Below are 23,667 nucleotides of genomic sequence, written 5' to 3' on the forward strand. Positions count from 1 at the left end.
TGTACAGCAGGTCTGATCAAGGTTCCCCCCTCCTCCCCTCTGCCATTGGTTCGTGCCGGCCGCCCCGCCTCCAGCAGCGGGCCTGTTGGCTGCTGATGCCGGGCCACCTTAATAACGCATGAGCTACAGCAGCAGCCACCAAGAGGAGACAGAACGCGAGAGAGACTGGTGCCGCTGCTGTGCGGGGAACAAGCTGCTGTCTGTCAATGCTCCACCGAAGAGCTTTATAGAGACAAGAGAAACCGAGGCACAGCACAGGAGCGAAGAAGAAACAATACCAGGGAGGTCTGCGGAAGAGAACAAGAGGAACACTTCATACCGGCAGACAGTGCCTGCCGTATCCCTCCACGCGCACAGACACACACCTTCATGTTGTGGGATTAATGATCGTAAAGAGACACCGGTGCGTAAAGTTGATGAGCTGACCCGCCCGTCTCCCGCTTCCACGTCTAACATTCTTCCTGACATTTTTGGAGGATCGCTGTGTTCCTGAGCCCCCGGCTCCAGCGTGGATTTTGAAACCCATCATAGTGTCTTTGTCTGTGGATGAGCGAGGCTCTGTGGATGGTAAGCTTTCCAGCGGAGCGCTGCTGGGAGACACTGGAACGGTCCCTGTGAACGTGCCATATGCGTGTGGAAGATATGGATTTGCTTTTGCTATAGCCAAGATTTGCCGCGGTTTTTTGAAATATTCATTTTTCATTTTTTGACTGTGTGCGTGCTGTTTATTTAATATTATTGTTGTTATTATTATTATTATTATTATTATTTACTCTTAAACGACCACAGAGATTTGAAGACTCATCGTGCGGAATTACAACCATGAACTTTGTTGTCAGTTTGGTACACATCCTTTTGGCAGCAGTTCTTCACCTACCTACTGTAAAGGTGAGTCTGCATATGCTCAGTGTTTTTATTCATAATCAGACAGGGAGGTCTGTTCTCTTTCATACGTGCCGGCAAACATGAACAGCTTTCTATAGGCCCTATCCTTCATTATTTTACATTTAAACGCAAAGAAAACTGTGCTCTCACATCTTTAGTGAACAATACTGCAGGGAAAGTGTTGGCCAGTTCTAATATCAGAAAGTATAATGTGGAAATGTATGACTATTTTTTTTATCAGCCAAATATCCTAGTTCCTATGTTGGTGAACTATCATCATTTTCCTGTCTGTTTCTATGCAAAAGCCTTCGTCTTATTTTGTCTTTTTTATTGCAAAGCCAGATTCTGTTAATGAAGACTGGGAGGTAAAATGTGCTTTATATGGTTCACACAAAGAGACGCGCTTTAAGAAATAAGAGTGTCCTCTGACTCTGTAAAACTTTTTTTTAATTGTTCTCCGCAGAGTGCTAATTTGATTAGAAATAAAGCTTAAAATTGGTTTGCGCGGCTCACTAAACTGGATGTAATGGAAAGCGGGAACAAGTCATAAAAGTTGTGAATTATGATTAATGATTGCTGGTGGCTGGATTATTACCGTGCCGGATTGAATAATAACTGATTAAATTCCCTAAAAAAAATCCCTAAAAATGTCTCAGTTATTGTTAACATGCTCAGTGTTTCCGGATAGTGTGCGTTAAACTGTTAGATTTCTGAATGGAGTTCTGCGTGACGCGCCTTGAGTACAGCTCGAAGTGCAGTGTAAAGTCTGTACAGTCAGTCCTCTCAGCTATTCAGCCGCAGGCTTCAGTCCCAGTAAGTTTTTTTTTTTCCTCACGGCGATCTGGAGTGTGTGGAGGCTGAGACCCGGTTCCTCCTGTCCTGCCGCCCTGCAGGATGCCCACCTTGTCCCCACACAGGCCGAACCGCTTTCTCACGCAATATCTCCACCGGTTACAGCAGACAGACAAGGTGAACGGAGGTCTGCCAGGGATACCGATTCGTCACGTCATCTTACTATCAAAACAAAAGCCGATTTCTGTTAGTCCTTTCAAAATAAAACCAAGCCTCATTCAAGCTATTTGACGGCTTTGAGTGAATCGTGAAATGACTGCATTTTTAGATAAAACCCACTCTCTTTTTCTTGGAACACTACTGTGACTCTTTGCTTTTATCTTAAAGTGCTCAAACTAATGAAAGCATGGAATTACTGTGAGCAGTCAGACTTTCCATTTAAATTTCATTTTGAGCTCTTCATAGTTAACATAGCTAACTATGCATAACTACTTTAAACTGTTTGAGCAACAGGCTGCAGGGCCTTTATTTTGAAGATAAACTTGCCTCGCTCCTCAACGGCTTGTTTGTAGCTTGACAGGTCTGATGCATCTGCACGTTAGCAAGCAGAGATAAAATTAGAGAGTAGAGCAAAAAACAACATGTTTTTTTTGTATGTGACACCTCTTGTGACACTTTTATTTTGCTAACTGTCGTTTTATTTCAATTTTTATCTTGACCTTCCTGAAGCTACAGATTTTTTATGAGCCTCCCTGAGTGACTGGAAAAAAACACAAAACCCTCTCTAAATATATTACCATATTTTTCAATATTCAAATATGTTAAGCATGCAGGAGCGCAGTCTTTAATGTTTTTACAGGATCTGGTTTGTGCAAGTTATTTTTTTGTGACATTTTAAATGAGACATGTAGAGCTAAGTGATTATTATGAAACATCACTATTCTTCTGTTTTAACAGTGTCAGACAACCCCCCCACGATTTTAAAAAAGTCCCTCCCCCTGTTTTGCAGCCCCCCCACAAACATACACACACGCACGCACACACACACACACACACACACACACACACACACACACTTTTTTGATGTAATGAACTGAAAATAAAAACCTTGACTTACTTTGATTCCCTCAATACAAGCTAACGAGGCAGATGATTTGGATTTGTTTTAAAGTGATGAAATGTTTATGGAGGCGGTGTTGTACGCAGATGAGAAATATTTAACACCTGGTTTGATGTGCATCTCTTACAGACTGCCAGCATTAACAAGGGAGTGGAGAAGAGTAAAAATGAGGGTAAGTTTTCTTAGTCTAATATAAAGACCTCTGTGTGCAGGCCAGATGACAATAGGGCCACCTAGTGGACATGTGATAAACTTAGCCTATCTTAACCCCCCCCCCGCAATCAAAGTTGTCAGCGGTTGAAGGTGTGACTTGGGACTTTGGAGTCGCCATAAAAGTGTTGCAGTTTCCAAAACAAGACATAACGTGAGAGAAAGGGTGGAAATCAGTGAGTGCCTTTTATAATAATTTGCAGTTGTTGAATTTTTTGTGTGCATTTGTTTTTCCCTCCAGTCTGTGGTGGAAGAAACCACTCAGTAAATGAGCAGACAGTCAGCCTCGGTTCAATGCCATGTTTGTCTGACAGTGACTGTGTGGTGCTAAAGCCAAGGCTGGACCTGCTGCTTTGTGATGGATGAAGATGCTGATTAGTCACTACAAACAGCATCAGTGGACAGGCTCTGTGGTTGCTGTTAGTGTTTGTAGAGGAGCAGGAAGTCTGTCACCTGCACGCTGCTGACCTTCACACACACACACACACACACACACACACACACACACACATACACATACGTCAGGGATCACACCACCTGTCAAAAGCTGTCATATGCACTGTGATAAGAGCGGAGAGCTCCTCTAGCCTGGTGAAACCATCCTAATCTCGCAAGCTCATATTCTATTTCGCTCCACAGATCAGTCAGGCCATGCCATCATAAAGGCACATTCTGGCATCAGTTAAAGCTTACCGGGCCAATCACAACCGTTTATTACTTTGGAGCGGGTTATTTGAAATCACGTCATCAGAATAGGAGGGACAAGGAGCGGAGTGAATGCATTTCGCAAACAACCAACATGGCTACTGATTTTGAAACTGCAATGGTAAATGTGTTGAAAGAACTGGAATGTACATTTTCTTTAAAAGTAGAGCAAACGGCTGCACTGAAAGCTTTTATTGAAAAAAAGGATGTGTTTGCCATCCTTCCTACAGGGTTTGGTAAAAGTTTAATTTACCAACTGGCTCCGTTGATTGGGAAAAAGATGGGACTCAGTGAAAACCCAGTGGCTATTGTTGTTTCTCTGTTAGTTGCTCTCATGGAGGAGCGGGTCAGGGAAGCGACCAAGCTGGGAATCATAGCCATGCAACTTGGAGTCCACAGTGAGGAGGAAATCCGCAAAGACGGCAACACTCTTTCACAGACATCATCACAGCTCATCTCCGCTGCACTTGCTTGCTGGTCTGTTTACAGTGGTGTTCTGCCAGCCTACGTCACACGTTTCATTTACTCTGATTGGTTTTCCGTCTTTTCATTTGCGTGAAGGGGCACTTTGAGTAACGGCTGTTCATACCGCCCCTCAGGAATAGAGGAAATGTACACTCCGTGTCCAGACCCATTCGCGTTTTGCGAATTGGGTCTGGCAACGCCAGGCTATGCTCCTCACCATTATTGATAGGATTTATTCCGATTATTTTTCAACAACAATCCCACGAAAAGATCAAAACCTGCGGTGTGTCTCATGATCATTTCTGACTTCTCCACCCTGTCTGTGGCTCCCAGCCCAAAGGCAAAATTATTACTATTATCATTATTATTATGACTATTATTATTATTTACCTTAAAATAAATTGTTTGGCAAACTCATCTTTTTTTGGTGCTTTCAGCCACATCTCATGGCCTCGAACAGAAGTCTGCTCAGTTGTCATGCAGATGGCTGATAATGTGACCTAAGTATTTAACTTTGGTCATTTGATTATGACGAGGCCCATGATAGGCAGTTAAAAGCCCCCGAAGAAGGTTAAGAAGTGGACCTTGAGTTAAGACTTTTTTTCTTTGTCTGACCAAACCCAGTGCCGGTGTTGATTGTGAATACGACATCACACAGTGCAACAATGTGACTCATGATGTGTATTTAATAGTTTGTAGACAAGAGTGGAGCTCCATGGCACAGAAGAGGAAGATTTTTCAGGCTTTGGTACAGACACAGTACCTGTTAGTAAGAGGCACTCACTGTTGGTTTGGCTCTTGTCATTAGACTTACTGATGATACCAAGCATGTAGAGTATGATCAGAGTGAAGCAGCTGAGTGTGCTGACGTGAGACCGTCTGCTGACTGTCTTGTGAACCAAATCCACTCAGCAGGTGTGAGTGTTTCAGCTGCTCACGTCTGCTGGCCTGGTCACCGGAGCCAAAACTGCAGAGTCATTCCTTATAGTACTGGAGCGATACATGGTGCTGCAAAATTTGTTTTTATCGGGAAAAAATGGATGTGGTCCTTACAGTGAGGTCAGTCTTTGACATAATGGATATTTGCTTTTATTAATATTTGTGTTACTTCTATTATGTGATGTATTAGCAGAGAGCCTCCACTGTGATGTGATAGTATTCTCCCTTACATCTCTAAACTTGCTTCATTATGCCACAGCTAATTTGACTTCCAGCAGACAGTATGGTTGAAATACTTTTTAAAACTTCCCACAGTGGTACACACAGTCAGCCAGCATTACTCCAGAGGCAGGGACTGCATAGGGGTGGGCTTCCTGGGGGTCACATGTCAGAGGTGAAGACTGGCGCCACAGTGCCTGCTCTGACAGACCAGAGGTCAGGAGTTAGCAAGGGGTCACTGGGAACCCAGTCTGATGGACTGTGGGACGGATTATTCTGGGCTGCACAGGGAATGGGAATACAGAGAAGGCTGGCAGGTCAGTCAGTTAGTTTCACTGAGTCTCAGTTTGGTATTAAATGGTTCATTCTGACAAACTCTGTTATCAACTTTCTGGTCTTGATCTCCAAATATTACTTGATGCTTGTGTGTCATGTTTTACCACAGTTTTGCAGAGGGGATGTCAAAACTTGAGAAGAGAAAGAGATACAATTTAATTCCAAGGTCACACATTCATATGATAAAGTGTTGCATCTCCACACCAACTCAGTCAGGGTGGCATCTTTCTGTGGAGCTGCTTAGTGTAGGCTAATTATTGCCACTGAAATAATGTCTGTTGTTGCTCTTGTAGCTTTTACTACTAGCTTTTCACGTGTCATAAGTCATAAGGCCTGAGTCGTCTACTCTGAATTTTTTTCTACTTTTTCACACATAACTGGGAGTTTTTTAGAGCATATTCTGACTTGTCCGTTTCTACCAAATGGTTGGAATCAGGGTGCTCTGATTAGGATTTTGGGGGCCAATCGCCACTAAGGATCTAGGATGTATTTGGATGTATGTAAGGGTGTATTTGAAGCCTTCTATTTATTCTGTAGCATTAAGGCTGTTTTCATCTCTCTGAAGCTTATCTTGGACACTGATGGATGGGAGACATCCATCAGTGGAGAAGCTACATGGTACACTTATTTGACCACAGTTTGTTTCTCTCAGCGTGAAAACCACTCAGATCTCTTCTGAAATTAAATACTGGTACAACAGTAGTCACTTTTTGGATTTGAAGGTACACAAAGATGCTTTAACTGCCTGAGAGGAGTCTTACTTTTTTAATTTGTGTGGAGATGCAACACTTTATCATATGAATGTGTGACCTTGGAATTAAATTGTATCTCTTTCTTAAGTTTTTCACTTAAGAAATAAATGAATGTGGCCCCTTCACTGGCAAAAGATGAACAGGTGCTCTCTTCTTCAGCAATAAAAATCATGCAGTGAATGTTTGAAAAGACAAGAAGTTGGGCTGGATAGGTAGCCTATCCATTATTACATAAAGCTTCTCTATTTACTTTTCATACTAGCTATAAAGATAATGATGATGATGATGATCAATATTGTCTTTTTTCAGTCATCCCTCTCACAGAAGTCATCACCAAGAGCATGTGTAAGCCCAGGGAGGTGCTGGTGGACATCATCCAGGAGTATCCGGAGGACACAGAACACAACTACATTCCTTCCTGTGTGGTCCTCAACCGCTGTGGAGGCTGCTGCAATGACGAAGCGATGGAGTGCGTACCCACGGAAACCCACAATGTCACGTTGCAGGTGAGTCCAGGGGATATGGGTTGACAAAATTTGCCAAACTTAACTGATTAAAAACCTGAATCATCCTTAGACAGTTATGAAATAGTAGTTTGATAAAATGAAATTAACACAAGATTAATTTTCAGCTGCATCTCACGGTCTTCATCAGCAGATGGACTTTGTTTAGTTGTTATGGAGATGGCTCAGTTGTCATCACATGATCTAAGTATAGAGTTGTATGTTCTCATGTGAATGAATTTTTATACCTAGGTCACACTGTGACAACTGAGCTGTCTCCATGAAAACTGAGCAAATCCCACACACTGATACAGACCATGAAATTGAGAATTACAGAAAAGGCTAGTAAGAGGTCTTCAAGGGTAAGTTTGGTATTTTTCAACCTGGACCCTAATTTCCCATGTATTTGTGTCTCAGTGATTAATGGGAATAATTATTTCTCAAGCTGTCCAGTATTGTGTGAGAGTGCTGCAGCTGGCAGCAGCAAAACAGTCTGCAGTGTAACCAATCGGGGCATGTTTGTGTTGTCAGTGTTCATCCACTAAAAGTGTTTGTTTTTGCCTCTGATGGGCTCAGATTGTTATTCTAAGTGTCCGAACATTTTTTGAAAGGAGCCCCACAGAGACAGGCCTTTTATGTTAAAGAGTAAGATCCTTCTTATTCTTACCAGACACAGCCCTGAAATCGCTGTTGACAAACATACCAGGCTCCATTTAGATAAACAGTGATTTTAGCATCAACAGCAGCATATTTTAACGACCATGGTGATTGTCAAAGCAGTGGGAAGATGAACCAAGGTGGCTTATGTGAGTCTTATTTTGTTTTTGTCAACTTTGAATGAAGTGTTTTACAATGATAAAATGACTGTTCATTTATATGGAGTCTGGTGGGATTACATGGCTCTTTCTGGAAAAAAACAAAATGATCTTACTCTTTAATAAAAAGTCTCTTGATGGGATCCTTTCTATTATCTTGTCAGACACCTCTTATAACAATCTGAGCCTGTCAGTGGCAAAAAATATACACTTTTAGTGGATAATCATTGGCAATGTGAACATGCCAAGAGTAGTTACATTGCAGCCTTTTTTCGCAGCTACCGGCTGCAGCACTCTCGCTCAGTACTGGACAGCTTTCAAAAATAGTTTCTTTCATTAGTCACTAAAAACTTAAAACATGTAAGAAATTAGGGTCCAGGTTGTAAAATACCAAAATTAACTTTAATCCAATTTTGTCAAACCTAAAATCTGAAATTTGAGACCACAGGGTTTAGTATGTCTTTGTAATTCCTGAGACATCATTCTTCCGTCCAGAAGCAGAGCGGAGAAAGTGAGGCACCTCATAAATGTTGTTTACATTGACACACTGTGTTTACAGCCATGTCTGTGTGGTCAGAGCCTCTACTGTCCACTAACAAGCCTGAGTGTCTAGCACAGGCGTCGGCTGGTGAAGCATAGGGATATAGACTAACACAGACATTGGAGCTGTTTGGTTGGAGAGTGGTCAGGGCTGTGGTGTTTAGACTGTAAGTTAAGAAAAGTCATGTTGATGTCATTTTAATCTTAACCTTGTCTTATTATGTCCTCTGTTTCTCTTCAAGGTAATGCGGTTTAGACCAAGGGTAACTGAACACACTATTGACTTAAGTTTCACAGAGCATCAGAAGTGTGAATGCAGGTAAGAGACTGCAGACCTCACACACAGTATAACAGTAATGCGCTATAAGAAAAAAAACTAAAGCATGTTGCTTTTTTTACTTTCAGATTGAAGCCAGATGTTCAAGCAAAGAAAGAATAGTAAGTACGTGTTCTGTCTTCTTCTGTTTTGAATGGTTTCTGTGGAACAATCAGGGTTTTCTACCAGCAACATGTCTTTGACTTGGTTTGGTGGCTTGTTGTACTCGAGCAGGGCGAGAGGCACCTAGCTGGACACTGGAAGCATCAGGTTTCTGTTAAAGTCAGGATCAGTTCTGTGAGGGTCTCTGATGAAGAATGTTAATATCCAGTGGTGACAGCATTATCGTCAATATGGGCGTTAATTGCATCGTTATTTGGTAATTAGAATGCTTTTGATACTGAAATGTTAAGATTTGAATCAAGAACTATTTGATCAAAGAATAAGAAAATAACAAATCTGAGCAGACATTTCATTCCAGTTCTCAGTTTTGGACAAGTGTTGAAGCTCATGTCTAAGGACACGTTGGTCAGTACCAAATGAATGAGCTTTGTCGTGATATACTGGTATTGACGTGATACTTAAAAATGAAATGCTGATATAATGTTAATAATACAAATATGATGATATTGTGTAAATAACCGAACACCTCTCAAATCATTTCCATTTCTTTCCATTTTTGCTTTCTCCAATGCCATCTAGTTGCCTTTTCCCCATCCATTAAGTGAAGTTGCCAAACCTATCTTCATACAACGGCTTGTATGATATCTAACAAGTGCACAACGAATGATGTTATGTACTTAACATATAGTTAGGTAGGTTAAGTTTAGGCAAGTATAGTTACTTTGGTTAATTAAAGAAAAGAAACACGGTTTCAGCTAGTTTCAGAAAGTTCTGAATACCAGTCTCCTGGGAAAAAAGTCCTGAATCAAAGTCCTGTGTTTTGTGTCTCATCAACCTCTCCAACTTGCCTCTTTATGGGCACCACTTCATTCTTTCCTCCCATCAGCACATTGGTCATGTGATGGCAGCCTTCCCAAATACATGGATTATACATGAATTACAGGCTAATGATTAAGCAGGATATTTCTGATTTTTGGTCCATTACTTTTGGTTAAGACTACTGACTCAGGTGTGGAAGGTCAGAGGTTTAATTCCCAGTCAGGGTGGGGCAACACCTAACCCTTAAGGTTTAAGTTTCTTAATGCTTATAGCCTACCTCAGGATGAATGAAACTCATCCTGAGGTAGGAAGGTCATACTATACTGGTGCGGATGTTGCCCTGGTCAACAAGGTGTTGAGAAACCAGGGCAACCTGATTAGAGCTAAAATATGGACATATATATATATATATATATATATATATATATATAAATATATAAATATATACAGTACAGGCCAAAAGTTTGGACACACCTTCTCATTCAATGCGTTTTCTTTATTTTCATGACTATTTACATTGTAGATTCTCACTGAAGGCATCAAAACTATGAATGAACACATGTGGAGTTATGTACTTAAAACAAAAAGGTGAAATAACTGAAAACATGTTTTATATTCTAGTTTCTTCAAAATAGCCACCCTTTGCTCTGATTACTGCTTTGCACACTCTTGGCATTCTCTCCATGAGCTTCAAGAGGTAGTCACCTGAAATGGTTTCCACTTCACAGGTGTGCCTTATCAGGGTTAATTAGTGGAATTTCTTGCTTTATCAATGGGGTTGGGACCATCAGTTGTGTTGTGCAGAAGTCAGGTTAATACACAGCCGACAGCCCTATTGGACAACTGTTAAAATTCATATTATGGCAAGAACCAATCAGCTAACTAAAGAAAAACGAGTGGCCATCATTACTTTAAGAAATGAAGGTCAGTCAGTCTGGAAAATTGCAAAAACTTTAAATGTGTCCCCAAGTGGAGTCGCAAAAACCATCAAGCGCTACAACAAAACTGGCACACATGAGGACCGACCCAGGAAAGGAAGACCAAGAGTCACCTCTGCTTCTGAGGATAAGTTCATCCGAGTCACCAGCCTCAGAAATCGCAAGTTAACAGCAGCTCAGATCAGAGACCAGATGAATGCCACACAGAGTTCTAGCAGCAGACCCATCTCTAGAACAACTGTTAAGAGGAGACTGCGCGAATCAGGCCTTCATGGTCAAATAGCTGCTAGGAAACCACTGCTAAGGAGAGGCAACAAGCAGAAGAGATTTGTTTTGGCCAAGAAACACAAGGAATGGACATTAGACCAGTGGAAATCTGTGCTTTGGTCTGATGAGTCCAAATTTGAGATCTTTGGTTCCAACCACCGTGTCTTTGTGAGACGCAGAAAAGGTGAACGGATGGATTCCACATGCCTGGTTCCCACTGTGAAGCATGGAGGAGGAGGTGTGATGGTGTGGGGGTGTTTTGCTGGTGACACTGTTGGGGATTTATTCAAAATTGAAGGCACACTGAACCAGCATGGCTACCACAGCATCCTGCAGCGACATGCCATCCCATCCGGTTTATGTTTAGTTGGACGATCATTTATTTTTCAACAGGACAATGACCCCAAACACACCTCCAGGCTGTGTAAGGGCTATTTGACCAAGAAGGAGAGTGATGGAGTGCTGCGGCAGATGACCTGGCCTCCACAGTCACCGGACCTGAACCCAATCGAGATGGTTTGGGGTGAGCTGGACCGCAGAGTGAAGGCAAAGGGGCCAACAAGTGCTAAACACCTCTGGGAACTCCTTCAAGACTGTTGGAAAACCATTTCAGGTGACTACCTCTTGAAGCTCATGGAGAGAATGCCAAGAGTGTGCAAAGCAGTAATCAGAGCAAAGGGTGGCTATTTTGAAGAAACTAGAATATAAAACATGTTTTCAGTTATTTCACCTTTTTTTGTTAAGTACATAACTCCACATGTGTTCATTCATAGTTTTGATGCCTTCAGTGAGAATCTACAATGTAAATAGTCATGAAAATAAAGAAAACACATTGAATGAGAAGGTGTGTCCAAACTTTTGGCCTGTACTGTATATATATATATATATATATATATATATATATATATATATATATATATATATATATATATATATACTAACTTTTAAAGCTGTGGTTAATCTACACAGAATTACAAATCTTTGTTTCAGTTTGTGTTCCTTTCAGTTCAGTTCAACAGAAAGTGACCATACTGCCACAGTTTAAGAAGTCTAAAGTATATCATCCATTTCAAATTTACAAGTGTCCCATCCTGTTTCCTCTGGATGTTGGAGGTAGAGTGCACAGCCTTCAGATCCTATCTTTACAGGCCTCTCACACTTTGCTCTCTTTATGGCAGCTGCTTTAGTACTTTATGGTGTGACTATAACAGTGTGAGTGATTTAGGCATAGCCGGCCGGCTTTAGACCACACACTGCTGTCACAAACCTGACCCTCAGCGGCTCCCTCAGTCTAATCATAGCAACAGGTGTCATGCAGTTAGCCTATTTTTATTTTTAGTGGTGTAAATAGAGGATGAGCTTGGAGGCGTTGTCATCAATTGAGAGAAGTTGCTCACTGTCACAGTTGACACAGGGCTGTGTGTGTGTTTGACATATGCATACATGGCGGTTAGTGTGTGTCTTGAGGCTTCTCAGGGGTAGGTCAGGTTGTTTAATTGGATAAGAGGAGTGTGTGCGTGCTAGACTGTGGACTCAGTGGGTTAAAAGCTGATGGACTGGTGGAAGAGAGATGGGATCATGTTAACTAAGTTGGTTTGTCGTGGGGCTGAAGTGGGCTGAGTTCCATGCAGCCTTGTTGAATGTCTGCCTGTCAGTGTGCACGTAGGCAGCCAGTTTCCCCTGCGGCAGGGTGGAGTGGAGGTGCTATAAAGAGGATGTGCTCATTCATACAGTCAGTTACAGGAACATAAACCCAGATACAGTTAGCTCAGTCCTGCCCTATGGATCAATATCCACCCCTGTTAATGAGGGGACTCGATTAGAGCAGATGCTTTGTTGGTTGATTACCTCCTGTTTGGCTTTATCAGCTATTGACTGAACCCTGCATGACAATCCCTGCATCTGCTCAGGTGTCTCTTCTCTTTCTCCTGCCACCTCTCTGTTTGTCAGGGCCGAAAACTACAGACACCAGCAAGATTAGGCTGGCCCAAAGCTACAGTATGCCTTGGCATCAGCATAATATCTCTCTTTATAGCTGATACCAAATTATTTGTTGGTATATTCTAAACAAACTTTTTTGTATACAGGTTCTAGTTGTGTCCATTTTACATCTGCAACAACATTCCACTCCATTTATAATGGCAGTGAAATGAATTTTGCCGTTGGCATTTGTCATATTATCTCTGTGGGAAATGGTTATCTTTAAGGCTTTTTGCTGGCCTTGCTGCATTGATAAGTGCTTCCTGCTTCTACGTTCTGGTGGGGGCTTTTATCTGTTGTCATGTTTCCTTCTGTTTCAGATGACAGATCACCACAACAGCTGCAGCCCTTGATTAATGAGATATATTGGATTTTTTTGAAGTAGGGTTGTATGAGGCACTTACCCATAGTCAATCAGTATGTTTATATGACATTAGAGACAATTGATATATTGTGTTAGTCCGACTTAAACCAGACTTTTAAAATACATGTAAACATATTAGTCCAACTGAAATCGTACTAAATCAAATTTCTCAAAGTCAGAATAACACACTGGGATAATGCTCTTGGGCATCGACTTACTCCTGCATGTATACAGTCATACGCCACTTATGGTAGCGTAGTTGGACATAAATCAATTTCCCTCCTGTGCTTGAATACTGGGAAAAGGAGAGTAGTCCAATTAAATGGCCTTGTCGAGCTATGACCGTAGCTATGACCGTAGCTCCACTTAATTGCGCGTGTACTGACTGTATTACATACAGAAAATGTCTGTTGACACGCTCCCAGTTTGGAGAAGCAGCATGAGTATAGACACCAAAGCTAAGCAATGTACTGCTATGGACGGGGGGCAGGAGCAAAATGTATTTCTGCCACCTTAAAGAAATCAATATTAGTTTAAGTGTACACTATACTGAGAGCATTTCATCGCTTTACCTTTCCAACAGACAGCACATTCAAAGGGGGAAGTCTTTGGTTCTCAATCTATGCTCTTGTCAAGGCCACCAGGCCTTGATCAGTTAGTCATTTAATGTTATTGTGAGACTCTGGTGAATCTGAACCAACACATTTAAACAAAATCATACAGTAACACAAACTAATTAACTGATTGAGTCAGTGGTACACGAGCAGCTCCCGTGTCCAGCAATGCTAAATTACTGTTTTTCTCAATGGGAGCTATATAACTGCTTCAGTTACACATCCAAAATCCATATCTGGTGGCCATGTGAAGCAGTGAAAATATTCTAAATATAGAGTTAGAGTATGTTGATTTTTTTGAGGTGGGACTTTTTTTAGTTGGCTAAGATATACATTGTTGCTGACCCCTTCATAGCAGTATTTAGGGGCATGCCAACTGACTTCTGCTGCAGGTAATACACTGACTAGAATAGAATAGAATAGATTACAAAGAACTTTATTTATCCCCGAAGCGAAATTCAATGACTACCTATTTGATAACTACCTCATACAGCCCCTTTTACAGTGCACTGAGTGCAGTAGTACCGACAAATGTGCATAGCTTAACAGCATTGTAGCCTTGAGAGGTTCACAGATAAATTCTGCTTTGGGTTGCTCTGCTCCTGTTTTTATTCAGGAGGTCTAGAAGGTGATACAGAATAACTTAGATATGTGCTGTGCAAAGCAAAATCAGTTCCATCAGACAAAGCATAGTTCCTTTGTGCCCCATAGCAACTACCCTTATATATCTAGTTGTGTCCTTGTTGTGTCTGTAGTGTGACCTTCCATCTCATTGGCGAGCACTGTAACGGATACTGCAGCAGCTATAGTGTCTACCTCCCTGTCAAGCTATTAAATGTTCATTTTACATCTTTGTGTGCCACCTATGGGTTACCACGCTGCCTCAGTGACATTGCTGCACCAGCAGAAATCCCATACATTTTTACAGCATATTAAAGACAGTGAAATCACCTTTTTACTTCTATAATATGATGTAATTGTTCTTGTTAAAATAGAATGGTAGGGTTAAACATCCAATGTCTGGGGGAAAGGCAGGATGAAAAATAAAACATTAGGTAAGGTTTAAATAACAACAGCAGAATTTGCTTTGTTGGCTTAATTCTTGCTAGTGTAGAACGGTGTATCCATTGAAGATTTGTTGATTTCCAGACAGTGGTTTATTGGTCTTTTAGTATAAAGTCATGGGTATGGTGCCCAATACTTAATGTCCAATTAAACACACGAGTAGGGTATCACCCTGTGTCATTCCTGGAGCCGATGATACTAAGCTTTATGCTCAAATCTGAGCCACAAATCCAGTCTTGTGTGTAAACAAATGTCTTTTCAAAGCGATCTTAGTGCAGGGTAGGTTGGGCTGTGAGGAGGTGGGGGGAGGATAGGGATGTTGCATGAGTGTCTGTGTCTGCTTTTCTTCTTTTCAATAGCGATCTGTGCAGCCACTGTGCGCCTTGCTCAGAGAGAAGAAAGCGCTTGTTTGTGCAGGACCCTCTCACCTGTAAATGCTCCTGCAAATTCACACAATTAGACTGCAAGTCCAGGCAACTTGAGTTAAACGAAAGAACTTGCAGGTTTGTTTACCATACATACACGATAAACAACGTGTCTTGAATCCCAGCCCTCAAACCCCCTTTTATTTTCCACCCATCTACCCATCTCTGTGCTTCCTGCAAAGATCAGTTCCCTTCCTGCTAAGGAATGCATGCTTTTCCCTGCTTTTGATGTTGTGTTGGTGTTTGTAGATGGGATTGTGGCAGCTCTGCGCTTCTCTGTGCTTGCATTGTCTCTTGTAAGATGCAAAAGTCACATCAGATTTAAGTGTTGGTGATGTCTTGAGATTACAACAGAAGTGTTGTTTTAATACATTCTGAATATTTATGATGTAACATGTAACTGCTTGCATGTTAGTCAGCTCAGATTTAAAACTTTTTCTATAAAAGTCTGGGTCAGGGTTAGAAACTCCAATACACATCCCATAATACTTCAATCTGGATGAAGCAGTCAGCAGCCTATATTCAGCGATTACCTGAAATGTTATCTCCAGTTTGATTTTGCTATATCTTTATCTTTTTTAATTAGTACAAGCTGTTGTTGAGTGAAAATCTTGTATCTCAGTGATCTTTTTGGTGAAGTAAGAAAGATTTTCTTAGTTTAGTTAGTGACTTTGTTTAAGTTGGATGACAAAAGCCAAGGAAAGGACAGGGTAAACAATAGGGTTTTATGGTTTATAAACCTAGGAGGAGTCCATGGAAGGGTTGGTTCAAGCATATTTACTCACTTAAGGATACACGATAATATTGGCACATCTTGCTGTTGGCCAAAATTGGCTTTAAAATGAACTATCAGAATCAGCCAACATAGTTGTTCTTATTTTTCACAATAAATGAATATTACATACATTGAAAAATATTGTATTTCATGTCTCCATCTGGTGGTGGGCCATCAGGATAAGAGTATGCATGCATAATATAATGTTAATTAGAAGAGACTTGATGATCACTTAAAATAAGGTAGGGAAAAAATGGATATATCAATATCAGTGTCAGTTTTCAGTCAAATTAGTTGTTCAGCATATTGGATATCTGCAAAAAATCCAATATTGTGCATCCCTAACAGCACCATCTTTATGCAGAAATTGTTTCAGCATTACTCCTAACAATCCAGAGCCCTCACTGTGAATTGACTGGGACTGTTCCTTCAGCAGAAAGTAGTTTGAGAGAGCTGAATGAAAAGGACATTTTTCAGGATGCGCTGATGGTGGAATGGTTAAGATCCATATTAGCTCGGTGGAGACCCCTTGTTACCTGTCATGCCACTGACCTCCACTGTATTGGGATGAAGGCAGAAATCTCAGAGATAGGTATCTGGATAATTGCTAAATTTATTTTTTAAACATGAGCGTGAAAATTCACCATTAGTGTAGGATATACAAGCCTGACAAAAAAATCTTATCTTACAGTTCACTTATCACCTTTTTAGTCCCAGAGACTTCAGGGTCTTCGTCAGCAGACTTATAATGAGCAAACTCCATTCGCGGGTGAAGACCATGAGAGACAGCTGAAAGTTCTCGGAAAAAAAAAGAAAAAGTTAGTTAATGGACCTTGAGTCTTTCTTTTTTCTTTTTTTTCTTCTCTGAAACATTTTTGCATGGCCAGATATAGGGCTGGGCGATATGGAGAAAATCAAACTTTATAATATTTGTGACCATATACCTCAATATCAATACTGAGACAATATTGTAGGGTTGACTATTGGTGTTTCACTACATAATTACACAATGAGATTTTAATAGAAAGTCATCAGTAATGTGTATTTAATGACTAAGTGGGTGAAGGCAAATAACTGAAAAGTCTGGTAAATTCAGAAAATGACATCACTTTACTATGATGCAGCCTTTAAATCAGGAAAAGACAACACTTAGGATATTACCATATCCAAAATCTGGGACGATAGCCAGTCTTATATCATGATACTTATATAATAAAGATAAACTGCTCAGTCATACCAGGTACCACTAGGAGAAACTGATTTTTTTTTTTTTTTTTTTAAGCACGAAAATCACCAATTTGGAGATGTTAGCCCCTAGCTAACAAGGTTTCACGACCTCTCCTGACCCAGCCACTTCCATGACCTCTGACCCCCGAGGGACCCCCCACTCTGCTTTAGATTTAGAGAGCCACATATGTCTGGGTAAAGTGACCAGTAGCATGATTCCAAGTGGTTGCTCAGGAGAGGGAGTGGAGGGGACCTTAGGGTGGGGGGTCTCTGGAACTGGGGTTAGGTGCTTTGTGTTCTGCCCCTGTCTAGCAATAATCCCTTTTTTTTTTGCATGGAGCAGATGTGTAAGACACCGTGCTCATCATACTCTGTGAAACAAGGCTGTACAAAATTTGCTGCTTGTCATAACCAGAGTTTCATCTTGTCCTCCACAGATGTGATAAACAGAGGAGATGAGACCAGCAACACTGTTATGAAGGAATTCTTTTCTTGGCACAGCACTTTGAAACCTGAGGATGCATTCCTTGCAAGGACACAGAACGACAATGCAAGACAGGACATTCTGGATGCACATCTTGCCACTGTCTGTTTTCCGCCTAAAGATATTAATATATATGTACGTATACTAAAAGTACATCGACAATGTGTATTGCTGCTACATAAAAAGACATTATTTAAGCAAAACGAATGCGCCACTGGCGCGTGAATGGGAAAATGTTTCAATGGCGTTCTGCTCGTGAGTAGATCTGATAGAAGAAATTTGTTATTTTATGTAACACTTCACTGGATGCTGGTCTGCTGTGGATTTGAAAATCTTAAATATTTCAAGTGACAAAAACTGGTGACTTTGACGAGTGGTGCAGCAGAAGCTGAACTTGCCTCCGAGCCCCGACAGAAGAGAATAAGAGGAGAAGGAGGGGGGATGAGGAGGTGGAGGTGGAGGAACATCTGTTGTACTTGAACTGAACGCCACGTCCAAGAACGGCTTCCCTCTGTGACATGATGTGAAGTTTTGAGACACCATGGTGTGAGAATACACCTGAAACGTCTCTCAGAGTTTCCCGAAGTGACTGTGGATGCAGGTTATGTGCCATGGTGATGGATAATGTGAAGATGACCTTCTTTCCTCACGGAAGGGTTATGTGACGATGGCAAAAACTAAACTTAAGCTCAGCTGCTGGTGATGTTTTAGCAAGTCAAAAGATTTTAGTCAATTTTGGGTCAGGGTTAGGTCTGTCCTCAAGTGTGGGCAAGTAAACACTGTTAGTGTTAAATTTAAGGATAGGTTGATTGAGTTTCCATCAGGGTTAAAGGTATGAAACCACTACCTGTGTCTGGGCCTGCCTCCTTCATGTAACCCTTCCCTCGTGGGAAATATGATTTGTCTCTCTTTTTGTGCACAGAGTTTATTATTATTTACATTTTTAAGGAATTGTGTTCCTTTCACAAAATGTTGCAAGACCAGGCTGTCTAAAGGGATACTACTGTGGGTATATATGGAGACAAAAAGTGACTAGACAAGCTGATCACAGGTCAGATCAGCACCTCACTGTAGAAATCCACAACCTTCCAGTTTCCTTATTTAATGCCTTTGTGTGTGTTCCAAAGAAATAGTCAGGCATCCACAACAGAGCAGTTTATCATAACGATCTGTATATACTTACTAGATATCTCTTTGTCTAGTACACTACATCTAATTTATAGAATATCCTAAGTATTCTGTATTCTGATATTTATATGCAGTGTTAAGGTTATTTTTGTTTGTACTTCTCAACTGTTTTCAGTCTGTCTGGAAATTGAATGGAGAACACGTATGACTGTAGACTCCTTTTTTGTGGGAAAAAGGACTGAAAGACAATGCTTTGACATTCCTAAATTTAAACTAAAGCTGTGTTTCTCACCAGCTGGAGGGGGATCATGGTGGGCCTGTTGACCGTTAGAAACCCCAGCCACCAACATGTGCGCGAATGATGCGCCAACACAGGTGTTTTTTCATTTTGGACTGGGGTGATGGGACATGTGGTTTTGCACTTGTGGGCCCAAATGCACGTCATAAGGAGGACTGAAGGAGTTTCGTTGCTGCTGCTCAGCTCGGACCTAATTTAGTGAAGACTGTCCAATTAGGCTGAGGCCTCCAGTCTGACGGTGGTGAACTAGCACAGTGTTTTCTCTGACTTTTACCTAGACACTAATACCCATAACCCCCACCCCCAATAAGTATTACACTGTTGTGTGGTTCAGCAGGATTCAGCCTCTTACCACAAATCAGACATTTATTTTATTACTAAACTGTTACCACGAGGAAAAGATGAGCCAGAAAAAATAGGAAATGAAAATGTTGAATAAAGTCGCAAGTTATATATGGAATAGTAAATCACAAAGAAACATTTAAGTTAAAATAGGAACACTTAAAAATACTGATGTTATATATAAGATTATTTTTTTTACTAAAAGGTGTGTTATAACTTGAAACTATCTTGTTACAAAAAAGTTTCTTGTTTTAACATGAAAACAAATGTGGCATCAATTTGCTCCCGTAAAGACCACTGTTATTACAGTGTGCTAGCATATATTAGATATATATATACACATATATATATATATATATATATATATATATATATACACATATATATATATATATATATATATATATATATATACACATATATATATATACACATATATATATATACACATATATATAATTTATTTTTTAAAATAAATTAACAATTATGTGATACAGTTGATCTGGAGGCTGCTGCATATCAACGGTACATAAAAAAAAAAAAAATTGGACAAATGCGAAAAATAATTTCGTTTTGACATGTTTTAATCCTATGGAGGCTGCAAAGTATCAGGGTACTCGTGCAAGAATCGTTGTTTATGCTCATAAGTAAGTATTAGTTAGTATTTATGCCCTCGAAATAAGAACTTTTCTGCTCATATGAGTGATTTTTACCCTGAAATACCTTAAGAGAACCAAACAATAAATTATATTGATATTACTATTTGAAACCTGAAAAACAGTATATACATGTAACTCATCAGAAATTCTTTCAGTGTGTGTAACCAACAGCTAAAGCTGGCCAGCAGAGAAAACAAGGAGGGCTTAAATGGACACTGTAAACTGTGTGTTAACCATATGAAGACACCTGAAATTATTATTTATTTAAAGCAAAGAATCACTAACTTTTTGTAAAACAACTTATTTATTCAAAGGTGTGAACTCCTAACTGTACTACCTGCGATGCTTCGCACATTATTGTCAGGAACAGTCAGGAGATGGGTCAAGACTCAAAGTCAGTGATTGTGACTTTAGACTTAGATTTATGGTGAATATAGTGAATATCCTGCCTGTGTTTCTGTTAGTGCCAGCTGTTGAAACTGCTGTTCATGTGAACTGCCCTTCTGTGCTGCCACTGTCAAACTGGAGGCCTGAGGGTGTGTTCACTGAGCCCAGCTGCTGGCTCAGTGAACACACCTATCCAGTCCTCTGATCATGACAACATTCTATTTGTATTTACGTAAATAACAGACTTTTTCTTGAGTTTGTACAGTCACTCATTTTTAGTATGTTTTCACATTAATATATTTATTGGTGCTGTAAAATGTTCTACAATATTAATACTCTGTTGTTTTTAGTGTAAGTATTAAAACATATTTATTTTGAAAATACATTGTCTTTTGTATTAAATGGTAACTTATCTTATCTTTTCAGTGTGAAAATGATGGTGTCAGATGAAGCTGATTCAGATGTAGCAGAGCAAATATGACATGTTTCACATGTTGGTAGATCATTAACAGATATGATGATGTCTGCATGTAGACCAACAGAGTTTCTATGGTGTAAATATGTAGCTAGGGATCCAAAATAGTTAGATAGATTAAATTGAAAAAGTAGTTTCTTTTTAAGAAAGACATACTCCTCATGTTCCCTTTCTTTAAAACTATACTTAAAGCTAGTCTTTACTCAAGTATGGTTTTGAGCCGGTAATCTACTTTTTACTTTACTATACTGAGTGGTGTAGTGGTAGTTGATGAGGTAGGTGTACCACTAGGTAGATGGGTAGGTTACCAAGGAGGAAGTGGGTGTACTCCCTTACATATTCCAATGGCTTTTTGGCTGACAGGTGGGTATACTGTAAACAGCTAGACAAAAGAGATACACCCCATATACCTACTTATACCCTCCACTACATCACAGACTACATTTGCCATTTATATCATTGTTATATCTAGTTTGCTGTAAATGGGGGGGGTGAGTGAAGGGAGGAGAATACACAAGAAGAATCTCTACTGCAGAGGCTAAGATACAGCTGCCTGGAAGAAAAAGAAGCTCCACCTGGTTATTGACCATCATTCAATGACGACGGAGCAAACACCAGAACAAGAGGCAGCTTCCACCAATGATCTCTGACCACATCTGACGACACATTTTATACCGAAATCTAAAAGGGACAACAGTTACATCAGTGGCGATTCTAGGATCAGAGGTTTAGGGGTGCTGAGCACCCAGAGAGCTGTCCGGCCAGGCAAGATAAATTTCACTGTTTTGTACATTTAAACATATTGTAACCCTAATTTCTGGGGGAAGATAACTCATTTTGATACAGCAGCTCCTCAACATACACATAAACAGTATGTATGTTTCTGGAGTAAACCAGCCCCCTATAGTGAGTACCAAAAATACCAAAAATGGACCTTGGACTTATTTTTTGGACTTTTAATTGAAATGCAATGCACAACATGTAACATTAATACATTAACAGTAACTGACTTTTTCAATGTTTGTCTCTGCCTTTTCCTTCATGTCTGTATTATATAATACAAATACATAAATAAAAATACACTTCAAAAAAAGAAAAGTGCTTGAAATCTTCAAAATAACAATAATAAATACACACAATAGGAGTTATAATATTAATGGGCATCCAGTCAGTTAGCTAGTCAGTAGCACCTTGGCTTTAATATTAACACATGCACATGACAAAACAGCTAGCTTCTCTCATTCCAATTCAAACAGAGGACAGTGGTACTGGTACTGCTGTATTTTTGTTGTTAAAATATTACGCTGGTTTTTTTTGGGGGGGTGCTTTCAGAAACTCCTCATCTAACCTCCACAAGCACACTGAAGTAAACTGCACATAGGCCTACTGGCCTACTGTAGACAGCCAGTCTTTTCAGACAGCCAGTTAGCTGTGTTTTTGTTCCAACTGTACGGACATTTGAGAGCCACAATGGATAATTTTGTAATTTTTCAAGCAAGAGACTCAGAAAATTGTCCACCTCAGAAACCCCCTAGAATGCAGAGGGTAAAGCTAACGCACCTAGCCATGCCACAACTGCTGCTGACTTAGTAGCTAAAGGCAAGCGCAAATGAGAGAAGACCCAAAAATATTCAGGGATTATCTCTAATAAATCTCAGTTTTATACAATATATGTAGTAGGGGGTCCCTGCTCTGTCTCTCTTTAAGCTAAGGGGTCCTTGGCCCAAAAAATGTAGAAGACCCCTGTTGCTGGTAAAAATGTAGTTAACTAGCTAAGATTAGCTATGTTAATTTTTATCCTTATTTGTTTGCCTTTGCTCTTTTTTCATTATTTTGAAGACCTACACTTCCTAAAAAATAAATAAAATACAAAGTAGCTTGTACTTTGAGTACTTTTATCTGAGTTTCTTAAATGGTAATTTTGACACTTTTTATGGGAGTAGTTGTACTTTTACTTGAGTAAAGCTTTTCAGTACACTACCCACCTCTGGGTTTCCCTCAGGTGGCCACCAGCATGGATGAAAGCTGTAGGAAATGTAAGTGGTTTAGACCTTAGTTGTGTTAGTTGCCATTGTACTCTCACTGAAAAGAATCTGCAATTGTTGTGAAGTATATTTTGAAAAGTACCACATTTTATCTTAAATTAATATTTCTCTCTAGACAAACTGGGATGTCAGCAGTTATTTTTCATCTTGGAATTTTTTTTTATCCAAAAATCATTGCTGTACTATATATTTTACTGACTGACAGATATTTTACAGTCAGCTATAATGGTTGCTGCAGATTTGGCAAGACAATCAGTATTGGCTTCCATTAATGATGAGGACAATCTTTTCAGAAGCTCAGCCATGAATCAGAATCAGAATCCGAATATGCTTTATTACCAAGTAGGTTTTAACTTGCAATGACTTTGCTTTGGTTTTGGCACATACATTAAACATACAATAAATATATAAAGAGGAATAAAATTAAGGCAATGTACTGCAACATTCAAGAACATAAAAATAGAATAGAAAAGTTAAGATAAAACATGACAAAGATGCCATAACATAACAAATATGTATAATACAGCTGTTTCAGAATAAGAGAGCATACAGTTTTGTGCTGGATGTGCAATTTCATTTAGCAGGGGATGTGCAAAAGCTCACAGAACAAATATGTGCAATGTGTAGTGATAAAAGTCTGAGATGTGCATTAATG

The 23,667-nt window shown here is 40.0% G+C and overlaps 1 protein-coding gene across 3 annotated transcripts; it reads left to right on the top strand.

Annotated features, from left to right (window-relative positions):
• The first annotated feature begins 115 nt into the window (after positions 1 to 115).
• On the top strand, positions 116 to 20,873 carry vegfaa (vascular endothelial growth factor Aa). 3 transcript variants are annotated; one of them, XM_049583217.1, is made up of 7 exons: positions 116 to 888; positions 2,927 to 2,969; positions 6,733 to 6,929; positions 8,524 to 8,600; positions 8,687 to 8,719; positions 15,139 to 15,270; positions 17,632 to 20,873. In XM_049583217.1, exons 1-7 carry the CDS (start codon positions 823 to 825, stop codon positions 17,651 to 17,653), a joined length of 570 nt encoding a protein of 189 aa, XP_049439174.1. In that variant the 5' UTR covers positions 116 to 822; the 3' UTR covers positions 17,654 to 20,873. The 3 variants fall into 3 exon arrangements, with proteins under 3 accessions (XP_049439174.1, XP_049439176.1, XP_049439175.1); XM_049583219.1 differs by lacking the exon at positions 15,139 to 15,270 and having other exon boundaries at positions 120 to 888; positions 8,687 to 8,723; XM_049583218.1 differs by lacking the exon at positions 15,139 to 15,270 and having other exon boundaries at positions 124 to 888.
• Positions 20,874 to 23,667: the final 2,794 nt, after the last annotated feature.

The sequence above is a fragment of the Epinephelus fuscoguttatus genome, linkage group LG8 (genome assembly GCF_011397635.1).
Source record: "Epinephelus fuscoguttatus linkage group LG8, E.fuscoguttatus.final_Chr_v1".
Classification (NCBI taxonomy): domain Eukaryota; kingdom Metazoa; phylum Chordata; class Actinopteri; order Perciformes; family Serranidae; genus Epinephelus; species Epinephelus fuscoguttatus.

Bases quoted from the DNA above. Each gene is read 5' to 3' on its own strand.
- vegfaa (XM_049583217.1), top strand. From the start codon at position 823: ATGAACTTTGTTGTCAGTTTGGTACACATCCTTTTGGCAGCAGTTCTT. The intron at 8,601-8,686 runs GTAAGAGACTGC...TTTTACTTTCAG, and splicing joins CATCAGAAGTGTGAATGCAG to ATTGAAGCCAGATGTTCAAG. The intron at 15,271-17,631 runs GTTTGTTTACCA...TGTCCTCCACAG, and splicing joins TTAAACGAAAGAACTTGCAG to ATGTGATAAACAGAGGAGAT.